At 50.0% G+C, this 26,930-nt stretch overlaps 2 protein-coding genes across 4 annotated transcripts in view; one reads left to right on the plus strand and one right to left on the minus strand.

Annotated features, from left to right (window-relative positions):
• The window catches only part of slc12a1 (solute carrier family 12 member 1), a gene marked incomplete at its 5' end in the record, with an annotated part of 48,018 nt that extends 44,400 nt beyond the window's left edge, over positions 1–3,618 (plus strand). For all 3 annotated transcript variants that reach the window (XM_042343080.1, XM_042343079.1, XM_042343081.1), the window contains 3 exon segments: positions 1,559–1,694; positions 1,795–1,862; positions 2,470–3,618. In XM_042343080.1, coding sequence (XP_042199014.1) covers positions 1,559–1,694; positions 1,795–1,862; positions 2,470–2,605 — 340 coding nt within the window.
• Positions 3,619–12,164: 8,546 nt separating this feature from the next.
• Positions 12,165–26,930, minus strand: part of psma4 (proteasome 20S subunit alpha 4) — a gene marked incomplete at its 5' end in the record, with an annotated part of 32,985 nt that continues 18,219 nt past the window's right edge. Inside the window, 1 exon segment of the mRNA NM_001292354.1 lies at positions 12,165–12,541. Within this exon segment, the coding sequence (NP_001279283.1) occupies positions 12,387–12,541 (155 nt within the window). The 3' untranslated portion in view covers positions 12,165–12,386.

Here is a 26,930-nt window from a genome sequence, read left to right on the forward strand (position 1 = left end):
TTTGGATGTCCTACCTTTCCTATTTGTGGGAATGTATTTGTTCTGTCCCCAAACTATTTTAAGGCTTCCCGTTGCTCGTTAGTTGTTTTACTTGCCAATCTTTCTTTCCAGTCCACCTTGGCTAGGACCCTTTTTAACTCCCTGAAATTAGCCTCTTCCAGTTGAGTATCTTCACCTTTGATTGTTCCTTATCCCTTTCCATATGTACTCTAAAGCTAATGAGGTTGTGATCACTGTTGTCCACATGTTCTCCTACTGAAACCTGCTCCACTTGCCTCACTTCATTCCCCAAAATGAGATCCAGCACTGCTTCCTTCCTCGTTGGGTTGGAAACATACTGATCCAGAAGGTTATCCTGCACACATTTCAGGAATCCTCCCCCCTCCTTGCCCTTTACACTGTTATTTTGCCAGTCTATGTTAGGATAACTGAAGTCCCCCATTACTCTGTTGGTTTTACATCTTTCTGAAATCTGCTGCAGATTTGCTCGTCTTGTCTCCTTCCCACTATTTGGTGGTCTATAGTTTACACCTAACAGAGTAACAGCTCAGTTTCTGCTCCTTAACTCTAACCAAATAGATTCTGTTTCTGTACTCTCTCGCACATCGTCCCTTTCCAGAGCCGTAACCGTGTCTTTAATCAATATTGCACACCCACCACCTCCTTTTTACCCTTCCCGATCCCTCCTGAGTACATTGTAGCCAGGAATATTCAGCTCCCATTCCTGCCCTTGTTTGAGCCAGGTCTCCGTTATTGCCACTACATCATAACCCCATGTGGTAACTTGACCCTCGCATCAGAGAGGTAACCCACCATTCGAGATTCATGTCTGTGATTGCAGAAACGCCTGTCAATCCCTTTGGCTGTTGTGTCCCCAATGACAACTGTATTAGCACTATCCCTGTGCCCCCTGTGCATTGATACTCTTCCCTGTGTCCCCTGTGCATTGATACTCTTCCCTGTGTCCCCTGTGCATTGATACTCTTCCACTCACTCACTCTCCTGCTGAACCCTCTGTGGCTGTGGGGTGACCACTGGGTGGGATGTTTGTTTCCACCTACAAACTCTTGAATCTCAGGCTGGCTGTGTGAGATTAGTGAATGGCTGCCTCGAGACTGGTAATGATTGAGGTCTGAAAAGATATCACCTGTTCACTCTTATCTTGTCAGGAATAAAATAGAGGGTTAGTGGCATAGATAGATATGAAGGTAAACTAGTTATTTGAAGAATTAGCCTGAGCCTGAATGGGTCAAACTATCAGCTTCAGACTTTTACATGCACATGATTTGCAATGTCGTCTTACCTGTTAAATTTGCTGAGAAATGGATTTTGACTCAGATTACACAGTGCAGTGTGAATTGCATAATTCTCGATGATACCATCATTGTGTGAGACAACCTCAGTTAGTATTGAAAGTACAGCATCTACCCAAAGGGGAACACCATTAGATATCAAATACTACTTACTCATGGTTGACATCTTCTAAAATGTATCGATTGTGATGAAGGTTGTCGTGAGTTGGGACTAATTTCCAGTCAATTGAAATGCCTGATTACAGCTGGAAAACGTTTGAGGAGTTGATTGAACCATACCGACTGCATGAGGCCATGAAGGACAGTGCCACTACGGAGAGGCTGAAGAGAGAGGAACCGTGGAAGATTACTGATGCTGAGTTGGAAAGATTTAAAGATAAGGTGGATGCAAATTCACCAAAATATAAATACTGCCAATGTATTCACGCTGTTAGCATAATTGTACAGGCTGCTGTTAACGTGACTTTTCTTTTCAACGTAGACGTACCGTCAAGTCAGGCTTAATGAACTGCTCCAGGAGAACTCCCGAGCTGCTAACATGGTTATTGTGTAAGTAAATACTGTGGATCAGGGATGACCAACTTGCAATCAACGGGCCACAGTATGTATGTGTAAGATAGTCCCACAGCATGCAAGTTGACCATCCCTGTTGTGGCTGAGGCAGATAAATGAAAACTTTTACACCAGTGATTGTTAATTTCAGATGCAACAATAAAACTCTTACCTGACATGCAGTCCGGAAAGAGCTTTGAGTTTGTATAGGGCTAGGTGATTATTTTTGTTTCTACACAAACATGCATTTATATAGTGCCCATCACAAGGAATAACAGGTGTCGAGCAGGAGAGGGGAAAGAAGGTGACCACAGGCACTGTCGAAAGAGGTAGGTTTGAAGACTGGACTTAAAGACAGGAGTGAGGGGAAGGGGTTGAGGGAGGATGTCCAGAGGTTACAACTGTGAGTGGAAAGTTCAGCCACTCAGGATGGGACAGGGGACTTGTATCAAGCCAAGTTAGGTGTTTGAGAGAGCATATGAGTGTATGGGTTGTATTGCTGTACCCAGTACTTAATATTTATTACATAAAAATAGATCAGCATCATGTATTGTTAACTCTTTTTAACCATAATGTTAATATGTAATTTTCTTTTACATGCCAGGAGCTTGCCGATAGCAAAGAAAGGAGCTGTGTCAGGCCATCTGTACATGGCTTGGCTGGAGATTCTTTCTAGAAACCTGCCTCCTGTCATAATGATTAGAGGAAATCAAAAGAGCGTACTGACGTTCTACTCCTAACAGCTAACAGAATGCCAAGCTGCAGCGGCAATTGCAAAACATATTTATAATTAGTGTATTCACACAGTTATTGTCACAAGAGCCACCAACTGACTAATTTAGCAATTCACATGTTTTTAGTTCACCTGATATTTGCCAGTGTTTAGTAAAAGATTCACAAGTCATTATTCTTAACTCTTAAACTTTAAAATTTGTAATTTGATGTTTGAGCTTCATAGCTTGTTGATTATGATTAACAGTAACTTGTGTTTAAATATCTCTGATACACTGTATTTTACAACAAAGGTGGAATAAAATATTCCCTTAGGCAGTCGTGATCCTAAAGAAATAATGTGATCATCGTACAAATGCAGAATTGTTCGCCTTTAAGATCTTCAGGAATTTCAAGTTTTTCACGTACTGTCTGATTTTTTTGATCAAGTTTTTATTAGAGAAGTTAGCTATTCACATTATGTACCATGTATGTAATTCACTGAAACTGCACACAAGAAAATAGTTTAGATAAATCTGCAGATAATTTCTTACAAGATTGTATTGAGATTTTACTCTGCTCTACTGATTGAGAAAGTGACTCAATAAAAAGCAAAATTTGAAAGTATTAAACTGGAAGAAGAAATCTGGGTAATGACTAATAATATTTCAGAGAAAAAGATTAATTTGGTAAAATTCACAGTGATTCACGATAGTCACATATCAATCTTGGAAACATACCCATCTGTCTCCTATAGTGAGAGGAGGCAGATGGGTGTATTTCCTACACTGATATGTGACTATAATGAATTATCTGATGTCAGAATGCTGGCCTTGGGGTGTCCTGCTACATTATGTATTCATTTCTTTTGAAACTCATTCAGAGAATCTAAACTGGAAGTTAAATGACTAATTTAAGGAAATGGTACTGGAATTAATCATTCCAAATGCTCTGCCGGAGCAAGAAGTAAATTGTAATACCTTGTCATCTGCCTCAGGTTTGAATAAAACAATTCAAAGGCAATTTTTACATTGAATTTCAACAAGTTTGAATTTGATGTTTTTTCAAACATTGACCAGGTTTTAAATGTTTTCTCTAAAGTTTAATTGCGAGCATGTGATCTGGACTTCTGCCATTGTATTACAGCACTGTTTATATAAGCACTACACTTTACAGTGAATCAATCTATTGTCGGGTGGGTCGGTAACCCGAGGACATCAAATTAAAAAAAGAAACAGAGGAGAGGTGAGGAGAAATGTTTTGACACAGTGAGTTGTTGGGATCTGGAAAGCATTGCCTGAAAGGCTCATGGGAGCCGATTCCGTAACGGCTTTTAAGAGTGAAGTAAATAATTATTTGGGGAGGACAAGTTTGCAGAGCTATGGGGAGAGCGCGGGGTAGTGGGGTTGATCAGGGCTATGGGGAGAGAGCGGGGGAGTGGGGTTGATCAGGGCTATGGGGAAAGAGCGGGGGAGTGGCATTGATCAGGGATATGGGGGCAGAGAGCGGGAGAGGGGTTGATCAGGGCTATGGGGAGAGCGCGAGTGAGTGGGGTTGATCAGGGCTATGCGGAGAGAGAGGGGGAGTGCGGTTGATCAGTGCAATGGGGGCAGAGTGTGGGGGAATCGGGTTGATCAGGACTATGGGGAGAGCTCGGGAGTGGGGTTGATCAGGGATATGGGGGCAGAGAGCGGGGCAGTGGGGTTGATCAGGGCTATGGGAGAGCTCGGGAGTGGGGTTGATCAGGGATATGGGGGCAGAGAGCGGGGCAGTGGGGTTGATCAGGGCTATGGGGAGAGGGCGGAAGAGGGGTTGATCGGGGCTATGGGAAGAGAGCGTGCAGGAGTGCTGTTGATCAGTGCTGTGGGGGCAGAGTGTGGGGGAGTGGGGTTGATCAGGGCTTTGGGGAGAGCTCGGGAGTGGGATTGATCAGGGATTTTGGGGCAGAGAGTGGGGGAGAGCGCGGGGGTGTGGGGTTGATCAAGGATATGGGGAGAGAGCGGGGGAGAGCGCGGGGGTGTGGGGTTGATCAGGGATATGGGTAGAGCGCGGGGGTGTGGGGTTGAACAGGATATGGGGAGAGATCGGACTCGTGCAGTTGATCAGGGCTATGGGGAGAGCGCGGGGGTGTGAGGTTGATCAGGGATATGAGGAGAGCGCGGGGGAGTGGGGTTGATCAGGGCTGTGGGGGGAAAGCGGGGAGTGGGGTTGATCAGGGCTATGTGGAGAGAGCGGAGAGTGGGGTTGATCCGGGCTATGGGGAGAGAGCGGAGAGTGGGGTTGATCCGGGCTATGGGGAGATAGTGTGGGAGTGGGGTTGATCAGGTTGATGGGGAGAGCGCGGGGGAGGGGTTGATCAGGGCTGTGGGGGGAGAGCGGGTGTGTGGGGTTGATCAGGGCTATGGGGAGAGCTCGGGAGTGGCATTGATCAGGGATATGGGGGCAGAGAGTGGGGGAGTGGGGTTGATCAGTGCTATGGGGAGAGCGTGGGGGAGTGGGGTTGATCAGGGCTATGGGGAGAGAGCGGGGGAGTGGGGTTGATCAGGGCTATGGGGAGAGAGTGGGGAGTGGGGTTGATCAGTGCTATGGGGAGAGCGTGGGGGAGTGGGGTTGATCAGGGCTATGCGGAGAGAGCGCGGGAGAGTGGGGTTGATCAGGGCTGTGGGGGGAAAGCGGGGAGTGGGGTTGATCAGGGCTATGGGGAGAGCGGGGGAGTGGGGTTGATCAGGGCTGTGGGGGGAAAGCGGGGAGTGGGGTTGATCAGGGCTATGGGGAGAGAATGGGGGAGAGCGGGTGAGTGGGTTTGATCAGGGCTATGGGGAGAGAGCGGGAGAGTGGGGTTGATCAGTGCTATGGGGAGATAGTGTGGGAGTGGGGTTGATCAGGGCTATGGGGAGAGAGTAGGGGCGTGGGGTTGATCAGGGCTATGGGGAGAGAGTGGGGGCGTGGGGTTGATCAGGGCTATGGGGAGAGAGTGGGGGCGTGGGGTTGATCAGGGCTATGGGGAGAGAGCGGGGGAGTGGGGTTGATCAGGGCTATGGGGAGAGAGAGGGGGAGTGGGGTTGATCAGGGCTATGGGGAGAGAGAGGGGGAGTGGGGTTGATCAGGGCTATGGGGAGAGCGCGGGAGTGGGGTTGATCAGTGCAATGGGGGCAGAGCGCAGGTGAGTGGGGTTGATCAGGGCTATGGGGAGAGCGGGGGAGTGGGGTTGATCAGGGCTATGGGGAGAGCGGGGGAGTGGGGTTGATCAGGGCTATGGGGAGAGCGGGGAGGTTGATCAAGGCTATGGGGAGAGAGTGGGGGAGTGGGGTTGATCAGGGCGATGAGGAGAGCGCGCGGAGTGCGGTTGATCAGGGCTATGGGGAGAGCGCGGAGGTTGATCAAGGCTATGGGGAGAGAGTGGGGGAGTGGGGTTGATCAGTGCTGTGGGGAGAGAGCGGGGGAGTGGGATTGATAAGGGCTATGGGGAGAGCGCGGAGGTTGATCAGGGCTATGGGGAGAGCGCGGGGGTGTGAGGTTGATCAGGGATATGAGGAGTGCGCGAGGGTTTGGGGTTGATCAGGGCTATGGGGAGAGAGTGGGGGAGTGGGGTTGATTAGGGCTATGGGGAGAGAGTGGGGGAGTGGGGTTGATCAGGGCTATGGGGAGAGAGCGGGGGAGTGGGGTTGATCAAATCTATGGGGAGAGCTCGGGAGTGGCATTGATCAGGGATATGGGGAGAGAGTGGGGGAGTGGGGTTGATCAGGGCTATGGGGAGAGAGTGGGGGAGTGGGGTTGATCAGGGCTATGGGGAGACTGCGGGGGAGGGGTTGATCAGTGCTATGGGGAGAGAGTGGAGGAGTGGGGTTGATCAGTGCTATGGGGAGACTGCGGGGGAGTGGGGTTGATCAGGGCTATGGGGAGAGAGCGGGGGAGTGGGGTTGATCAAATCTATGGGGAGAGTGCGGGGGAGTGGGGTTGATCAGGGCTATGGGGAGAATGCGGGGGAGTTGGGTTGATCAGGGCTATGGGGAGAGTGCGGGGGAGTGGGGTTGATCAGGGCTATGGGGAGAGTGCGGGGGAGTGGGGTTGATCAGGGCTATGGGGAGAGCGGGGGAGTGGGGTTGATCAGGGCTATGGGGAGAGTGCGGGGGAGTGGGGTTGATCAGGGCTATGGGGAGAGTGCGGGGGAGTGGGGTTGATCAGGGCTATGGGGAGAGAGCGGGGGAGTGGGGTTGATCAGGGCTATGGGGAGAGAGAGGGGGAGTGGGGTTGATCAGGGCTATGGGGAGAGCGCGGGAGTGGGGTTGATCAGTGCAATGGGGGCAGAGCGCAGGTGAGTGGGGTTGATCAGGGCTATGGGGAGAGCGGGGGAGTGGGGTTGATCAGGGCTATGGGAGAGCGGGTGAGGTTGATCAAGGCTATGGGGAGAGAGTGGGGGAGTGGGGTTGATCAGGGCGATGAGGAGAGCGCGCGGAGTGGGGTTGATCAGGGCTATGGGGAGAGCGCGGAGGTTGATCAAGGCTATGGGGAGAGAGTGGGGGAGTGGGGTTGATCAGTGCTGTGGGGAGAGAGCGGGGAGTGGGATTGATAAGGGCTATGGGGAGAGCGCGGAGGTTGATCAGGCTATGGGGAGAGCGCGGGGGTGTGAGGTTGATCAGGGATATGAGGAGTGCGCGAGGGTTTGGGGTTGATCAGGGCTATGGGGAGAGAGTGGGGGAGTGGGGTTGATTAGGGCTATGGGGAGAGAGTGGGGGAGTGGGGTTGATCAAATCTATGGGGAGAGCTCGGGAGTGGCATTGATCAGGGATATGGGAGAGAGTGGGGAGTGGGGTTGATCAGGGCTATGGGGAGAGAGTGGGGGAGTGGGGTTGATCAGGGCTATGGGGAGACTGCGGGGGAGTGGGGTTGATCAGTGCTATGGGGAGAGAGTGGGGGAGTGGGGTTGATCAGTGCTATGGGGAGACTGCGGGGGAGTGGGGTTGATCAGGGCTATGGGGAGAGAGCGGGGGAGTGGGGTTGATCAAATCTATGGGGAGAGTGCGGGGGAGTGGGGTTGATCAGGGCTATGGGGAGAATGCGGGGGAGTGGGGTTGATCAGGGCTATGGGGAGATGGGGGGAGTGGGGTTGATCAGGGCTATGGGGAGAGAGCGGGGGAGTGGGGTTGATCAGGGCTATGGGGAGAGTGCGGGGGAGTGGGGTTGATCAGGGCTATGGGGAGAGTGCGGGGGAGTGGGGTTGATCAGGGCTATGGGGAGAGAGCGGGGGAGTGGGGTTGAATTGGAAGCTGTTTTCAAAGAGCGGCACAGACACGATGGGTTGAAGAATATTAATAAGAATGGCCTCCTTCTGTGGCCTCCTTCTCGAATTCAAGATCCTCATCCTCACCTATAAGGCCATTCCCGGCCTCGCTCCCTCCTACCTCTCCGACCTACTATCCCCCGACTTACCCGCCCGTACCCTCCGTCCCTCTGGCTCTGGTCGGCCCCCCATCCCCCGCCCCAACCGCCCGACCATTGGTGGCCTTCAGCCTCTCAGCCCCGAGGCTCTGGAACTCTATCCCCAGTGCCTTCGCCGCCTCCTCCCTTTCCTCCTTCAAGGCCGGTCTCAAGACCTTTCTCTTTGACCTTCAGCCTTCAGCTCCGCTCTCGACTCTCTACCCCCTCCTCACCCCCTCCCTCCCCTCACCCTGACCATTTCCCCCCTCCTCGCTCCCTCCCTTCCCTCCCCTCACCCTGACCATTTCCCCCCTCCTCACTCCCTCCCTTCCCTCCCCTCACCCTGACCATTTCCCCCCTCCTCGCTCCCTCCCTTCCCTCCCCTCACCCTGACCATTTCCCCCCAATGCTCGGGTCCTGACCCAACTGTACAGCGCCTTGGGACGTCCTCCCGACGTGAAAGGCGCTCAATAAATGGAATCTTGTTGTTGTTGTGTATGATTCTGTGAATCTTGTGAACTGCTTTGAAATATCCTCCCGGTGTGAAAGGCTCTGTATCAAATGTAAGCACTATATCTTTTCATCTCTTATGAACTTTTTTCCTTAGTCTCTGCCAATTTGGTGAAGATGCACTGTGACAAGTTGGTCTAATGACATGATCTGCAATAAGTGTGGCACACTATACATTCAGAATTGAGAAATTGTTCGCCTGTGAGAAACTCACTGCAGTACACAAAGCTTTTTGTAATAGTAGCACAATTCAAAACCACTAAAAGCTTTACTTCGTACTTGAATCGTTCTTGATTCCCAGAAATCTCAGTAATCGTAAATGTTTTCCACTGCAATAATTTCTGGGAGAAACTTGATTTGCTGGTTATTGTAAGAAAATGACTGTTTTTGTAGGGAAATACAGCAGCCACTCTGGACCAGCAAAGTACCACAAACAGTCGTGAGGTGAAAGAAACAATTAATTTGGAAGATGGTCGGCCAAGATCCCAGAGATCCCTGGGAACATTCAGCAGCTCAGGCAGAATCTATTAATTTTCTTCCTCATTTGAATCTGTGCTGGAGATGACAACAAACTTACATCTGTATAGTGCCTTTCACATCGGGAGGACGTCCCAAGGTGCTGGGCGATCAGTGTTTTGGACCTGAGCTGGGGTCGGAGAGGGTGGATGTCTCAGCCTCTACCCCCATCTGTTGACAGCTTCCACACTGTGCAAAGGGACACCCGGTCACCAGTAATTATTTTGGGAGTTTTACGCAGCTAAAAACAAGGATCGATGTAGGTCCTTCAAGCAGGGAAGGAGGGTGATCGAAGGCAAGTTCGAAAAGGAGGGTCTTGAGACCAGTATTGAAGAGGGTAAGGAAGGGGAAGGGCAGAGGGCCTGCAGGATGGTGTCCAGAGGGTGGGGGCAAAGTGGCTGAAGGCCCCCAATAATGGGGCGGGCGAGGCAGGGGACGTGAAGCAGGCCGGAGCCCGCTGAGTGGAGGAGCGGGTAGGTTGGCGGGGAGTTAGGATGTTGCAGAGGCAGGAAGGGGCAAGGCCATGGAGGGCTTTCAAGGTGATGACCAGGATCTTGAACTGTATCCCCCGTGTAACGGGAAGCCAGTTTAGTCGGGTGAGGATGGGGGTGATAGAGACATGGAGCCTGGTGCAGGAGACAACATGGGCTGCAGAGTTCTGGATGATCTGCAGTCTGTGGAGGGAGCAGTTGGGGAAGGCCGACAAGTAGAGAATTTGCATAGTCAAGCCTGGATGTTATGAATGCGTGTAGCCAAGGTTCGGGACTGGCGCAGTGAGAGGGAGTGAACCCCATGGATGGTGATGCTGTCAGCGCCTGAGGTGAGGAGGTGCTGACGGGAGCCATTCAGGAGCCTCGGTCTTGTTGACATTCAACTGAAGAAAGTTACTTCTCATCCAGGACCTGATGTCTGACAGACATTGTGTCAGGACAGCAGTGGGTTCTGGAGTCAAGGGTGGGGGCAGAGAGAGAGAGTTGGGTGTCATCCGCATACATGTGGAGTTGACCATCTGTGGATGATGTCACCAAGATTATTATTATTATTAATAATAGTAATAATAATCCTTGCATTTGATATAGCGCTTTTCACGTCGGGAGGACGTCCCAAAGCGCTTCACAGAACACACTGTAAAGTGAATTGACTGTATTTGTGGGCGAACGCGGCAGCCGATTGCGCACAGCAGTGTCCCACAAACAGTCGTAGATTGAAAATGACCAATTTATTATTTTTGGTTTTGGAGGGATTATTATTAGGCTCTGTGTGGAGTAAGGAAACTTGCCCGAGGTTTCGCCCTCTGCCTGGAATTGAACTCAGGTCTCTCACTTGCAAAGCGAGTGCTCTAACCACTGAGCTACAGGACTCCACAAAGATATTGAAGAGGAGGGATCAAGGACAGAGTCCTGAGGAATGCCACACGAGACATTGGGAGAAACCATATGTGGTGATGAAATGTAGACGGTGTGAGAGGTAGGATCTGAACCATTCAAGGTTAGAACCATGAAGGTTGAGGTGAGAGGAGAGGCGGTGAAGAAGTATTAAAGGCAGCAGAGAGGTCAAAGAGGATGAGGAGTCAGAGGGACCCCTGGTCACAGATGGACAAAATGTCATTTGTCACTTTGACCAAAGCTGTTTCCACGAATAGTAGCAAAAGGCTGGGAACGATGGATAGGGAGAGGTTTAATTCTTCAAGATCCATCTCAAGACCCTCCTCTCAGACTGTGCTTTCAATCACCCTGTTTCCCCCTGCCCTCCACCCTCCCCAATCCCAACCCTGAGCTCAGGTCCGAAACACTGACTGTCCAGTGCCTTGGGATGTTCTTCCGACGTGAAAGGTGCCATACAAATGTTGTTGTTTATGATATCTGTGAGTAGGGGGGGCAAGGAGGTGGAGCTGTGGGGTAAGGAGAGGGGTAGGGATGGGGTCGAGGGAGCAGGTGATCCTCATAACTTTGGTTTCAGGTAAGTCCAGCATCACCTTATTCCTTCAAGCCCATCCTCTCCTCCAATGCAGTTAGCATTGGAGGTGAGGATGAGTGAGGTGTGGAGGAGCCAGTTGGTGATGGAGGAGTCTGGGGTTGTCCTTGGCCTCCAAGATTGTCTTGGAGTAGGAGTACGATTTAGTGGAGGTGAGGATGAGTGGTAAGTTTTGATACGTTCCAGCCAGATCTGCCAATGGACCATTAAAGCAGATTTGAGCCAGGTGCGCAGCATGCAGCTATGCCTTGAGGGAACAGAGGTGGTTGGTGTACTAGGGTGACTTCCATAAGTAGGAACAGGTTCGAGGGGTTGAATGGCCTACTCCTGTTTCTATATTTCTATGAGGGTGAGGAAGGCTCTTTCATTGTTCACCAGAGTTCCCACTTCCACATCCGATTTTGTTTCTGAATCTCCCATTACTCCATGGAGTTGTCTCTTCAGTGGATCCCAGGGTCTCAGCCTCTACCCCCATCTGTTGACAGCTTCCACAATGTGCAAAGGGACACCCGGTCACCAGTAATTATGTTGGGAGCTTTACGCAGCTAAAAACAAGGATCGATGTAGGTCCTTCAAGGAGAATCAGCAGGAAGTAATCTAATCCTTCAGTGATGGAGATGTGCTAATGTTAACAGTCAGACATCTCCTGATCACACTAGGAAATACAATCTTATATTCTGAGAAATTCATTCTAAAGCCTCCCCTTTCTCCACCCGTCCCAATGCCAGGATTTAAAAATGATAAGCACCCCCCCACCCCCAACCTTCTGACTGATTCTATGAGTACTACCAACTGAACCAGATTGATGCACCTTGTAAAGATATAAGGATTAGAAAAGTGCTTCAGATGTAAATTTGTCAACTGAATTGACTGTTCTGGTTGTCTCCTCAAACAGCCATGAGGCAAATGATCAATTTTCTGCAGGATTATTATCCAGGAACTCTTTCAATTGAGTCATTATGGGTTTGGCAGAGTGGGAATGTGTGGTGTTGCGGAGAGCTTAACAATGATACTGAGCTGAGAGAAAGGGGAGGTGACTCAAAAAGGAAAGGAAGAGATGCAATCTGAAGACGGGCCACAGGCAAATCAGGGAAAAGATCACGTGGTAAACTGCCAACAAAGTTGGAAATCCTAAATCGGGCTGAAATTGTAAAAAAAAATCAACAAAATACAATTCCTTCCTTTATTGTTTATAAAAATCCATATAGTAATTACAACTGACTGTGTGGAATTAATGAGTTCCCGCTGTGTACACAAATAGATTCAATATCAAGCTATGAGTTACTGCAGTTTCACTATCCAGATATGACTTATCTTGACTGCCATTCTATCCTCTAGGCAAAGAGATTTGCACTGGTACACAGCACACTAAATCTGCATCAAATCACATTTTTATTTGTCCTTTTCTTTTTGTTCCTTTTCTTTCTTCTGACGTTCAGATTTTGCTTCCTCTTCCTCGTGCTGCTTAATTAGCTCTTCAACTTCCTTCTGCTTCAGAACCTTTATTCTTGTTTTCCCATTTTCTCTAGTTAATGTAGCGATTTCCACTGGATCAGAAAGTCATTGGAAAATGTAAATTGTTATACTTAAAAAAAATGCCTCGGTTCACCAACAGAAATACCACAAGCCATGACAAAGCTTATTGTTTTACGCAAATTACTAAAATATAGCAACCTCGGTAGTGGAAACCTTTTAGTTGGTATCTGACATAATTGGACAGTATGTGAATTTGACCATCACCAGATTCCCAATTGTAATCCAAAAATTTAGAAAGGTTTACAACTGGAATTCAAAGAAACAGACCACTCAGCCCATGTTCTCATGAGTTCGCATCCTTGATGAGAGCGTTGATATCATGGCATTAACAGAAACCTGGCTCACCCCAGGCGACACCTTCCCCCTCACGGAGGCCACGCCACCCGGCTACACCTCCCACCACATCCCCCGCCCCAACCGCCGTGGCGGTGGTGTTGCCCTTATCTCAAGGACACCACTTGCCCTATCCCCTACTCCACTGGCTCTTTCCCCTCCTTTGAGCACCTCACCCTCTCCCACCCCTCATTCCTCTCCCTTAAAATCCTCCTCCTCTACCGGCCCCCTAAAACCTCTCCCACCTTCATCTCTGACATTTCAACACTCCTCACATCTCTTTGCCTCTGCTCCGATCGCCTCATCATCCTGGGCGACTTTAACCTACACTTCACACCCTCCTGCTCCATCTCCACAGACTTCTCTTCCCTGCTCTCCTCACTCAACCTCTCCTTACACATAAACTCCCCCACTCACAGTCACGGCCACCCACTCGATTTGGTGATCACCCGGGGCCTCAGTGTCTCGGATGTCACTATTACCGACAAGGCCATCTCCGACCACCACTTCATCTCCTTCACCACCTCCACCCCCTCCCCACCTCCACCAGACCCACCACCATCTTCTACCGCCCTTGGAAGAAGTTACCCCCACAATCCCTAACCGATGCCTTGGAGTCCTCTGAACTCCTCTCCCTCTGGCCTTCAACCCTCACCGACCCCTCTTCTCCTCTCTCCCTCCTCCACAATACCCTCTCCTCCACACTCGATACTCTTGCCCCCATCACTTCCCGCACTGTCTCCTACTCCCGCTCCTCCCCCTGGTACACCACCCACCTCCGCTCACTGAAAAGCCAGGTGCGGGCTGCTGAACGCACCTGTGTCAAATCTGGCCTAACGGTCCACCGACAAATCTGGCTGGACCTCCTCAAAATTTACCGCTCCACTCTAGCCTCGGCCAAGTCGTCCTTCTACTCCAGGATAATCCTGGAGGCGAAGAACAACCCCAGGCTACTGTTTTCCACCACAACCCGACTCCTCCGTCCCCCCCGCCACCCCGCGCAGGTCATCTCCTCCAACCTTCACTGCGAGGAGATGCTGGATTTCCTTGAATCCAAGATCAAGGGAATCCGCTCCGCGGTCACTTCCCCTCCAACATCCACCAACCCCCCACCCCCTCACTCCCACACTCCGACTCCTACCCATCCTCCCCTACACACCTTCGTACCCGTTTCCCCACCCTCTGTCACTGAACTCATCCTATCCCTAAAACCAACCACCTGCTCCCTTGACCCCATCCCCACTCCACTCCTTATCTCCCAGCTCCACTTTCTTGCCCCACATATCACTGACATCATCAACCTGTCCCTCTCCTCTGGCTCTGTCCCCATTCCATTAAAAACTGCCATCATCACGCCCACCCTGAAAAAACCCTCCCTTGATGCGTCGCAGCTATCAAGCTACCGGCCCATCTCCAACCTCCCCTTTCTCTCCAAGGTCTTGGAAAGAGTTGTCGCCTCCCAACTGCGCTCTTTCCTTTCCACCCATTCTCTTTTTGAACCCCTTCAGTCAGGTTTCCGTGCTGCCCATAGCACAGAAACTGCCCTGGTCAAGGTCACCAATGATATCCTGACCATCTGTGACCAGGGCTCCCTCTGTCTCCTCGTCCTCCTCGACCTATCGGCAGCATTCGATACGGTCGACCACGCTATCCTACTCCACCGCTTGTCCTCCCACCTCAACCTTCAAGGCACTGTCCTTGAATGGTTTAGGTCGTACCTTTCTCACCGTCTTCACTTTGTCTCAACGAATGGCTTCTCCTCCACCCCCCGTACTGTCTCATGTGGTGTCCCTCAGGGCTCTGTCCTCGGTCCCCTCCTCTTCACCCTCTATATGCTCCCCCTTGGTGACATCATCCGCAGACATGGAGTTAACTTCCACATGTATGCGGATGACACCCAACTCTACCTTTCCTCCTCTACTCTCAACTCCACGACCACCGATGTCCTGACAGCTGCCTGTCCGACATCGAGTCCTGGACGAGAGACAACTTTCTTCAGCTCAACGTGCGAAAAACCGAGGCCCTCCTGATTGGCTCACGTCAGCGCCTCCGCACCTCAGGCGCTGACACCATCAGCATCCAAGACTGCACTCTCCACCTCTCAAAGCCAGTCAGGAACCTCGGCGTTTTGTTCGACCCTGAGCTGTCCTTTCTCCCTCACATCCGCACCACAACTGGCACCGCCTTCCATCACCTCCGGAACATCGCCAGACTACGGCACTACCTCACCCCTCACGCTGCTGAAACCCTGGTTCACGCCTTTGTCACCTCAAGGCTGGACTATGGGAACTCTCTCCTCGCCGGCCTTCCCGCCACCTCCCTCCACAAGCTGCAGGTCATTCAGAACTCTGCAGCTCGTGTACTGTCCCGCACCAGGCTTCGGGACCACATCACTCCCACCCTCGCTCGCCTCCACTGGCTCCCCATCCCCCAGAGGATTGATTTCAAGATCCTCATCCTCACCTACAAGGCCATTCACGGCCTTGCTCCCTCCTACCTCTCCAACCTACTATCCCCCCACCTACCTGCCCGTACCCTCCGTTCCTCTGGCTCCGGTCTGCTCCACGTCCCCCGCCCCAACCGCCCTACCATCGGTGGTCGGGCCTTCAGCCTCTCAGCCCCAGGCTCTGGAACTCCATCCCCCAGTGCCTTCGCCGCTTCCTCCCTTTCCTCCTTCAAGGCCGGTCTCAAAACCTTTCTCTTTGACCGTGCCTTCAGCTCCCCTCTCGACTCTCTTCCCCCTCCTCACTCCCTCCCTTCCCTCCCCTCACCCTGACCATTTCCCCCCTCCTCGCTCCCTCCCTTCCCTCCCCTCACCCTGACCATTTCCCCCCTCCTCGCTCCCTCCCTTCCCTCCCCTCACCCTGACCATTTCCCCCCTGCTCGGGTCATGACCCAACTGTGCAGCGCCTTGGGACGTCCTCCTGACGTGAAAGGCGCTTTATAAATGGAATCTTGTTGTTGTTGTTGTTGTTGTTCATACTGAACACAAGTCTTCGCCCATTTCTTACTCCTTCCCATAACCTTCTATCCTCTAGATCATGTATGCAACCCAGATACCAACAGGAATGCTTTTTTGGGCAATATTATTCATTCCGTTTTGCATTACCATTTGTTAAATGAGTCCAGATGATGGCAATTCTGTGTAAATAATCACTTCCTGGTAATAATAATAATAATCCTTGCATTTGATACAGCGCTTTTCAAGTTGGGAGGCCTGACCTGAGCATGTTTTTCGTACCCCTCAGTCTTTTGGTCTGTTATTTTAGCATATTAGAAAATATGATTTAGTTTCTCTGTATCTTCTTTGCTTTCTCTATCCAATTTAGCATCATATGCACCTCTATAAGGTTCTCTCTTGTAAGGAAAGGCTAAAAGGAATAATTAAAGTTAAAAACTGTGAAATGAAGAATTAAAATAAAGAAACACTGCTGATTGTGGTGGAACAAAAAAAACCTAAGGGACATACCAGATGTTGGCAATTAAGGAATTGCTTCTTTCTTGGTTTGCTATTCTTTATTATTCAACATCCTCTAATGATGGGACAGCAAGCTGACAGTTGTCCTATAAGCTTTGGTGCTGGATACAGCAAGCTTACCCAGGGTTTTAGAAATTACGGTGTCAAAATGAGAGAATGAAGTTTCAAGATGACTTTTTCACCTGCACATCTGGTAACATGTCTTGAGCTTACATGGCAGGTGTATATAATAACCCTGGGGGTCCTGGTGTGGAATGTAATTGGATGAACGTTTGGGAATATGATTGACTAATGGAACTGTGATTGGGGAAAAACAACCCTTGAACCCCATGTTTGGCTTTGGGATCAGCAAACATTGTGAAGCAAAAGAGTTTGGGGGAAACCATCAGATTTAACGCCATGTCTTCCCAGAGAAGGTAACTAATCAAGCTTGTTAGTCACTGATGTCTGCGTTAGATGCTATTTTATTGTCATCATCAGTCAGGAGCAGAAGCACGAGAGCGAGGGGCGGAGCCGAGACCTAGCAGTGGGGATAAAAACCACAGCGAGGGGAGCAGTCAGCCATCAGGAGCCAGGCCGCAGAGCGAGAGCGAGGGGAGCAGTCAGCCACTCAGGACCAGAGGCCGGAGAGCGAGAGCGAGGGGAGCAGTCAGCCATCAGGACCAGAGGCTGGAGAGCGAGAGCGAGGGGAGCAGTCAGCCATCAGGACCAGAGGCTGAGAGCGAGAGCGAGGGGAGCAGTCAGCCATCAGGACCAGAGGCTGGAGAGCGAGAGCGAGGGGAGCAGTCAGCCATCAGGACCAGAGGCTGGAGAGCGAGAGCGAGGGGAGCAGTCAGCCATCAGGACCAGAGGCCGGAGAGCGAGAGCGAGGGGAGCAGTCAGCCATCAGGACCAGAGGCTGGAGAGCGAGAGCGAGGGGAGCAGTCAGCCATCAGGACCAGAGGCTGGAGAGCGAGGGGAGCAGTCAGCCATCAGGACCAGAGGCTGGAGAGCGAGAGCGAGGGGAGCAGTCAGCCATCAGGACCAGAGGCTGGAGAGCGAGAGCGAGGGGAGCAGTCAGCCATCAGGACCAGAGGCTGGAGAGCGAGAGCGAGGGGAGCAGTCAGCCATCAGGACCAGAGGCTGGAGAGCGAGAGCGAGGGGAGCAGTCAGCCATCAGGACCAGAGGCTGGAGAGCGAGAGCGAGGGGAGCAGTCAGCCATCAGGACCAGAGGCTGGAGAGCGAGAGCGAGGGGAGCAGTCAGCCATCAGGACCAGAGGCTGGAGAGCGAGAGCGAGGGGAGCAGTCAGCCATCAGGACCAGAGGCTGGAGAGCGAGAGCGAGGGGAGCAGTCAGCCATCAGGACCAGAGGCTGGAGAGCGAGAGCGAGGGGAGCAGTCAGCCATCAGGACCAGAGGCTGGAGAGCGAGAGCGAGGGGAGCAGTCAGCCATCAGGACCAGAGGCTGGAGAGCGAGAGCGAGGGGAGCAGTCAGCCATCAGGACCAGAGGCTGGAGAGCGAGAGCGAGGGGAGCAGTCAGCCATCAGGACCAGAGGCTGGAGAGCGAGAGCGAGGGGAGCAGTCAGCCACTCAGGAGCCGAGGACGGAGAGAGATAAAAAAAAGTGAGAACATTAAAAAGTGACGTCAGAGCAATGTCACAATCAAAACATTCTGAAAAAGTAAACTGACAGCCAACACTAACCACTGACGAACAGTAAACTAACACTAACTGCTAATTAACACTAAAAATAAAATAAATAAAAAAAAGATTAATTAAGAATTTAACTTTTAAGAAAATAATAATTAAATAAAACTTTAATTCCAGCGGGGGCAGGAGAGGGGGCAATGGGGTGGCAGGGGTTGTGTGAGGACAAGAGAGGAGAGGGGGCAATGGCATGGCAGGGGTTGTGTGAGGACAGGAGGGGCGGGAGAGGGGGCAATGGCGTGGCAGGGGTTGTGTGAGGACAGTGGGGGGTGACAGGGAGGAGGCAATGGGGTGGCAGGTGTGTGAGGACTGTGGGGTTTGGAGAGGGGGTAATGGGGTGGCGGGTGCTGTGTGAGGACTGTGCCATGTGGGAGTTGCTGGAGGGCAGGCTGAGCCCGGGCGACCACATCTGCAGCAAATATCTGCGCCTGAGGCAGCTCCAGCTGTCAGAATGTCTGAGCTGGAATCTGAGGTGCAGACACTGCGCATCATCAGGGACAGTGAGAGCTTCCTGGAGAGTCTGATCCTGGAGCAGTCACTCCCCTGAGGCTCAGGGAATGTATAGATAACAGTATCAGTCACTGACAGGATAGGGTGTCTGACAGGCAGGAGGTTAAGGGAACACCAGAGAAAGTGGTAGTGAAGCCTCAGGCTTTAACCTTGGCCAACAGGTACGAGATCCTTGCAACCTGTGTGGACAAAGAAGCCTGTGAGGAGGGAAACATCATTCCAATATTTGGGGAAACAAACAGAAAGTTGTAGTAATTGGGGACGAGACTATCAGGCGGACAGATACACTTATCGCAACCAGGAGACCCGAAGGACGTCTCGGCGGGGCTGGAGGAGAATCTAAAACATGAGGGTGAGGATCCATTGCTGGTACTTCACATAGGTAATAATAATAATAATAATAATAATAATAATAACCCTTGCATTTGATATAGCGCTTTTCACGTCGGGAGGACGTCCCAAAGGGCTTCACAGAACACACTGTAAAGTGAATTGACTGTATATTTGTGGGCGAACGCGGCAGCCAATTGCGCACAGCAATGTCCCACAAACACATAGATTGAAAATGACCAATTTATTATTGTTTTTTTTTTGGAGGGATTATTATTAGGCTCTGTGTGGAGTAAGGAAACTTGCCCAAGGTTTCGCCCTCTGCCTGGAATTGTACCCAGGTGTCTGGCATGCAACGCGAGTGCTCTAACCACTGAGCTACAGGACTCCATAACATGGATAGGGTTAGTTGTGATGATTTGAGGAGGGAGTTCAAGGTGTTGGGAACTAAATTGAAACAAAGAGCATCAAAGGTAGTGATATCAGGATTGCTGCCTTTGACATGTGCAAATTGGTACAGGAATAAGCAAATTAGAGAGTTAAATGCACGGCTGAGGGAATGGTGCGGAACACAGGGGGTTCATTTTATGGGCCACTGGCACCAGTATTGGGGGGAAAAGGGGTCTATTTCACTTAAATCGGGCTGGGACAAATATCCTAGCAAACCGAATACATAGGGAAGTAAATAAGGCTTTAAACTAGTAAAGGGGGGGGGGAGGGCGGGGATAAAATTAGAAATAATCGCAAGCCAACAATATTAAGAAAACTAAAGGTGGCAGAACAGAATAGCGAGAGACATAAACAGATTAGGTCAACGAGGGGTAAGAAGCTCAGTAAAGAAAATAGGGCATCAGAGAGTAGGGGAAATGGTAAGAAATTAAAATCTCTATATCGGAATGCACGAAGCATTCGGAATAAGATAGATGAATTAAAGGCACAGATAGATACAAACAGGTATGATCTAGTAGCCATTACTGAGACATGGTTACAGGGAGATCCAGGGTGGAGTTAAATATTCCGGGGTTTTCAACTTACAGGAAGGATAGACAATGTGGAAAACGAGGTGGGGGGGGAGCCTTGTTAATAAAGGATGGAATAAAAACAGTAGAGAGGAAAGATTTCAAATCAGATAACCAGGATGTAGAGACGGTAATGGGTAGAATTACGAAATAACAAGGGGTAGAAAACATTAGTGGGAGTAGTTTATAGATCCCCAAACAGTGATCACAGCATAGCACATTTAATTTAATAATTTAATTTAATAATTTAATCAAGACATTAGAGGAGCGTGTAGCAAAGGTAATACAGTAATAGTGGGTGATTTCAATCTTCACATAGATTGGGAAAACCAAATCGACAAAAATAGGGTAAAGGAGGAGTTCATAGCATGTATGAGAAATAACTTTCTGGAGCAGTAGCTGAGGAACCAACTCAGGAACAGGCCACCCTAGGCCGTGTTTTGTGTAACGAAATAGGGCTAGTCGGTAATATAGATATTAAGGCTCCTCTAGGGCAGAGTGATCATAACACAATAGAATTTAGTATTAAGTTAGAGAGCGATATAGTCAAATCCGAAGCAAGAGTTAAATTTAAATAAAGCTAATTTTGCAGGAATGAGGGAAGAACAACAATGGCAAACGTTAAAAGATGTAGTGCAAAATTCTCAGCGGTCACATATTCCCTTGAGGAATAAGAGTATCACAGGGAAAGCAGTTCATCCGTGGCTTACTAGAGAAGTTAGAGAAAGTATAAAACTAAAAGAAAAGGCCTATAAAACTGCCAAAAAGAGTAGCAAACCTGAGGACTGGGAGTGTTTTAGGGACCAACAAAGGAAAAACAAAAAGCTCATTAAGAGTGAGAAAATGGATTATGAGGGCAAACTCGCTAGGAACTGTAAGACAGATTGTAAGAGTTTTTATAAATACATTAAGAGGAATAGGCTAGCAAAAATAAATGTGGGTCCATTACAGGCAGAGATAGGAGAAATTATAATGGGGGATAAGGATATGGCAGAGTCCCCAAATAAATACTTTGCTTCTGTCTTCACGTTAGAAGACACAAGATTTACCAGAAATAGAGATGAACCAAGGGGCTAATGATAGGGAGCAACTTAGGGAAATTTACATTAGCAAAGAATTGTTGCTGGAGAAATTGTTGGCATTAAAAAGTGATAAGTCCCCTGGACCTGACGGTTTGCATCCTAGGGTTTTAAAAGAGGTGTCTCATGAGATAGTGGAGATCTTGTGTTTGATCTTCCAAAATTCTTTGGATTCTGGAACAGTTCCCATTGATTGGAAGATCGCAAACATAACACCTCTATTTAAGAGGGTGGGAGAGAGAAGATGGGGAACTATAGACCAGTTATTCTGACATCGGTGGTAGGGAAAATTCTAGAATCCTTAATTAAGGATGTCATAGTGGGATACTTAGAGGATCACAATAAGATTAGACAGAGTAAACGTGGCTTTACAAAAGGGAAGTTATGCTTAACAAATCTTTTAGATTTTTTTGAGGACATATCAAGTAGATTGGATAGGGAGGAATCAGTGGATGTAGTGTATTTAGATTTCCAAAAGGCATTCGATAAGATGCTGCATAAAAGGTTGATCCTGAAGATTAGGACCCATGGAATTAAGGGGAATATATTAGCACGGATTGAAGAATGGCTAACGGGAAGAAAACAAAGAGTAGGGATAAACGGGTCCTTCTCAGATTGGCGGGATGTGACAAGTGGAGTGCCACAAGGATCAGTCCTTGGGCGTCAACTATTTACAATCTACATCAACGATCTAGATGAGGACATCAAACTTAATATCCAAATTCGTGGATGACACAAAACTAGGAGGGAGAGGAAACACCGAGGATTACATTTAAAAAATGCAACGAGATATAGATAGGCCAGGGGAGTGGGCAAATAGGTGGCAGATGAAGTATAATGTAGGGAAGTGTGAAGTCATCCCCCTAGGTGGCAAAAACAGTACAGCTGATTATTTTTTTAGAAGGGGAGAGGCTAGATAGTGTTAGCGTTCAGAGGGACTTGGGTGTCCTTGTACACCAGTCACAAAACGTTAGTTTGCAGGTAAAGCAAGCAATTAGGAAGACTAACGGTATGTTGGCTTTGTTACAAAAGGGTTAAAATATAAGAGTAGGGAAGTCTTGCTGCAACTACATAGGGCCCTGGTGAGACCACACCTAGAGTATTGCGTGCAGTTTGGGTCTCCTTATTTAAGAAGGGACGTACTCACCTTGGAGGGGTACAACGTTGATTTACTAGGTTGGTACCAGGGATGAGGGGGATGAGTTACGAAGATAGGTTGAGCAATTTAGGCCTATATTCTGTAGAATATAGAAGAATGAGAGGTGATCTTATAGAAACCTATAAGATTATTAAGGGGCACGACAGAATAGATAGTGGGAGATGTTTTCCCCTGGAATTTATGGAATTCTCTACCCTAAAGGGCTGTAGATGCTCAGTCCTTGGAACATATTCAAGACTGAGATCGACAGATTTCTTGTGGATAAAGGGATTAAGGGATATGGGGATAAAGCGGGTAGGTGGAGTTAGAATGGATCAGCCATGATCTTATTGAATGGGGGGGCAGGCTAGAGGGGCCGAATGGCCTACGTCTGCTCCTAATTCTTATGTTCTTATCATATCAAATTGTTGCGACTGTTACTCTACTTTAATTGAGACTTTGTTGTGTTTATTTGTTTACATATATTTTTAGTAAAGAGTAATGTGGCGTCCTATAGCTCAGTGGTTAGAGCACTCGCTTTGCAAGCGAGAGACCTGAGTTCAATTCCAGGCAGAGGGCGAAACCTTGGGCAAGTTTCCTTACTCCACACAGAGCCTAATAATAATCCCTCCAAAACCAAAAACAATAATAAATTGGTCATTTTCAATCTACGACTGTTTGTGGGACATTGCTGTGCGCAATTGGCTGCCGCGTTCGCCCACAAATATACAGTCAATTCACTTTACAGTGTGTTCTGTGAAGCGCTTTGGGACGTCCTCCCGACGTGAAAAGCGCTATATCAAATGCAAGGATTATTATGTGATTTAAACCATTAACCATGGTTTGTTGTGTCGCAAGTAATTCCTTCACTCTGAAACATCTTTTTAAGCTGATCAAGCTTATCAAGCCTATCCTAAAAATAATGCAAATATGCTTCTAACAATGGAGTTTATTTAGCAACAATTTCACTTATAAAGGGTTTACACAAAGGAGTAAACAAGGACCTGAGCAGGATGAGAAACTGGGGGAGGAAAGGCACACGACTGAAGATGCAGTTTATGACTTTTTCGAAGGGGTTTGAAAGCCGAGGGTTTCGAGAATGAAACTATATATTTCTGTTTAAATGAAGCAAGCTAAACCGATGGTTAAGCTACAAGAAACAGCTTGATAAGCTCAGTCTTGAAAAAGAGATGTTGCAGAAGGGACCTTAGAGGTGAAAAGGATGCTAAATATAGACTTTCAAAAGGCGTTTGATAAAGTGCCACATAATAGACCTGTTAGCAAAACTGAAGCTCACGGTATTTAAAGGGACAGTGGCAGCGGATACAGAACTGGCTGGGAGACAGGAAGCAGAGAATAGTGGTGAACGGTTGTTTTTCAGACAGGAGGGAAATGGGCAGTGGTGTCCCCCAAGACGGTATTAGAACCGCTGCTCTTTTTATTCATAGAATATTACAAACCAAATTACATGCGTGAAGGCCTTTCACATCAGGAGGACATCCCAAGGTGTTGGGACAGTCAAGAGTTTCGGACCTGAGCTGGTGGGGGGTTGGGGTCGGAAGCAGGGAGATTGAAAGCACGTTCGAAGAGGAGGGTCTTGAGATGCATCTTGAAAGTGGCGAGGGAGGGGGCGAGGTGGAAGGACTGTGAGATGGAGTACCAGAGGGTGGGGGCAGAGTGGCGGAAGGCCCGTCCACCAATGGTGGGGTGAGTGAGGCGGGGGAAGTGAAGCAGGCTGGAGCCTGCTGAGGGGAGGGAGCGAGCAGGATGGTAGGGGGTTAGGAGGTCGCAGACGTTGAGGGGAGCGAAGCCATGAAGGGCTTTGAAGGTGAGGACCAGGATCTTGAACTGTATCCTCTGTGTAATGGGAAGCCATTGGGGTCGGGCGAGGATGGGGGCGATAGGGCCACGGAGCCTGGTGGGGGTGATGATGGGGGTGATAGGGTCACGGAGTCTGGTGGGGGTGATGATGGGGGTGATAGGGTCACGGAGCCTGGTGGGGGTGAGGATGGGGGTGATAGGGTCACGGAGCCTGGTGGGGGTGAGGATGGGGGTGATAGGGTCACGGAGCCTGGTGGGGGTGAGGATGGGGGTGATAGGGTCACGGAGCCTGGTGGGGGTGAGGATGGGGGTGATAGGGTCACGGAGCCTGGTGGGGGTGAGGATGGGGGTGATAGGCTCACGGAGCCTGGTGGGGGTGAGGATGGGGGTGATAGGGTCACGGAGCCTGGTGGGGGTGAGGATGGGGGTGATAGGGTCACCGAGCCTGGTGGGGGTGAGGATGGGGGTGATAGGGTCACGGAGCCTGGTGGGGGTGAGGATGGGGGTGATACGGTCACGGAGCCTGGTGGGGGTGAGGATGGGGGTGATAGGGTCACGGAGCCTGGTGGGGGTGAGGATGGGGGTGATAGGGTCACGGAGCCTGGTGGGGGTGAGGATGGGGGTGATAGGGTCACGGAGCCTGGTGGGGGTGAGGATGGGGTGATAGGGTCACCGAGCCTGGTGGGGGTGAGGATGGGGGTGATAGGGTCACGGAGCCTGGTGCAGGAGAGGACACGGGCTGCAGAGTTCTGGATGATCTGCCGCCTGTGGAGGGAGGAGTTGGGGATGTCGACAAGCAATGAGTTTGCATAGTCGAGTCTGGATGTAATGATGTAATGAAGGTCTGTGTGAGGGTCTCGGGGGCCTGAGGTGTGGGTCAGTGGCAGAGCCGGGTGGTGATGTTGTGGAGGTGGGGAGGGCAGAGCGGGTCATGGCACAGATGTGAGTAGAAAGAATAGTTGAGGGTCAAACAAGACCCCAGGGTTCGGGACTGGCTCAGTGAGGGGGAGTGAGCCCCATGAACGGTGATGTTGTCAGCGCCTGAGGTGAGGAGGTGCTGACGGGAGCCAATCAGGAGCCTCGGTCTTGTAAAGACATTCAACTGAAGAAAGTTACCTCTCATCCAGGACCTGATGTCTGACAGAATGTCTGTGTCAGCTCTTTGGAAGAGCTACCAATCAGTCCCACTCCAGCAGTGTGTCCTGGAGTCGAGGGTGGAGGCAGAAAGGGTGTCATCCACATACATGTAGAAGTTGACCCCATGTCTGCGGATGATGTCACCAAGAGGAAGCACATCGATAGGGGACCAAGGACAGAACCTCACAGCACAGAAGGAGGCCATTCAGCCGATCATGCCTGTGTCGGCTCACTGAGGGGAGGGAGCGAACAGGATGGAAATTTTTTCCTTTTCAAGTGTGGAGTCCTGTAGCTCAATGGTTAAAGCACTCGCCTCACAAGCGAGAAACCTGAGTTCGATTCCTGGCAGGGTGAAACCTTACTTCACACGCCATAATTGTACAAGAAAAAAACTGTAATAAATTGGTGTCTTCAATCCATGACTGTTTGTGGGACGCTGTTGTGCACAATTGGCTGCTGTGTTTTGCCAACAAATATGCAATCAATTCACTTTACAGTATATTCTATGAAGCGCTTTGAGATGTCTAGAAGGCGTAAAATGTGCTATATCAGATGCAAAGATTATTTACCTATCTAATTTCCTTTTGAAAGTTGTTATTGAATCTACCCTTTCAGGCATTGCATTCCAGATCAGAACAACTCTCTGTGTAAAACTCTTCTCCTCGTCTCCCCTCTGGTTCTTTTGCCAATCAGCTTAAATCTATGTGCCCTGGTTACCGACCCATCTGCCAGAGGAAACAGTTTCTCCCGATCCACTCGATCAAAATCCCTCATAATTTTGAACACCTCTATTAAATCTCCCCAATTCCACTGGCGGGTGGGTCGGTAACCCCGAGGACACCGATTTAAAACAGTCGTTAAAAGAAACAGAGAGGTGAGGAGAAATGTTTTCACACAGTGAGTTGGTGGGATCTGGAATGCATTGCCTGAAAGGCCGGTGGGAACCGATTCCATAACGGCTTTTAAGAGAAAAGCAGATAATTATTTGGGGAGGACAAGTTTGCAGAGCTATGGGTAGAGAGCGGGGGAGTGAGTTTGATCAGGGCAATGGGGAGAGAGCGGGTGAGTGGGGTTGATCAGGGCTATGGGGAGAGAGCGGGGGAGTGGGGTTGATCAGGGCTATGGGGAGAGAGTGGGGGAGTGGGGTTGATCAGGGCTATGGGGAGAGAGTGGGGGAGTGAGTTTGATCAGGGCAATGGGGAGAGAGCGGGGGAGTGGGGTTGATCAGGGCTATGGGGAGAGAGCGGGGGAGTGGGGTTGATCAGGGCTATGGGGAGAGAGCGGGGGAGTGGGGTTGATCAGGGCTATGGGAGAGAGCGGGGGAGTGGGGTTGATCAGGGCTATGGGGAGAGAGCGGGGCAGTGGGGTTGATCGGGGCTATGGGGAGAGCGCGGGGGAGTGGGGTTGATCGGGGCTATGGGGAGAGCGCGGGGGAGTGGGGTTGATCGGGGCTATGGGGAGAGAGTGGGGGAGTGGGGTTGATCAGGGCTATGGGGAGAGAGTGGGGGAGTGGGGTTGATCAGGGCTATGGGGAGAGAGCGGGGGAGTGGGGTTGATCAGGGCTATGGGGAGGGAGCGGGGGAGTGGGGTTGATCAGGGCTATGGGGAAGGAGCGGGGGAGAGCGGTTGATTTGGAAGCTCTTTTCTATTAGCCGGGCCGAAGGGCTTCCTTCTATGCTGTATAATTCTACGATTCTATGAACCTTCTCTGCTCTAAGGAGAACAATCCCAGCTTCTCTAGTGTCTCCACATAATTTAAGTCCCTCATCTCTGGTACCATTCTAGTAAATCTCCTCTGCACCCTCTCCAAGGCTTTATATCCTTCGCAAAGTGCCCAGAATTGGGCACAATACTCCAGCTGAGGTCAAA

The sequence above is a fragment of the Callorhinchus milii genome, unplaced genomic scaffold (assembly GCF_018977255.1).
Source record: "Callorhinchus milii isolate IMCB2004 unplaced genomic scaffold, IMCB_Cmil_1.0 Scaffold22, whole genome shotgun sequence".
NCBI classification, from domain to species: domain Eukaryota; kingdom Metazoa; phylum Chordata; class Chondrichthyes; order Chimaeriformes; family Callorhinchidae; genus Callorhinchus; species Callorhinchus milii.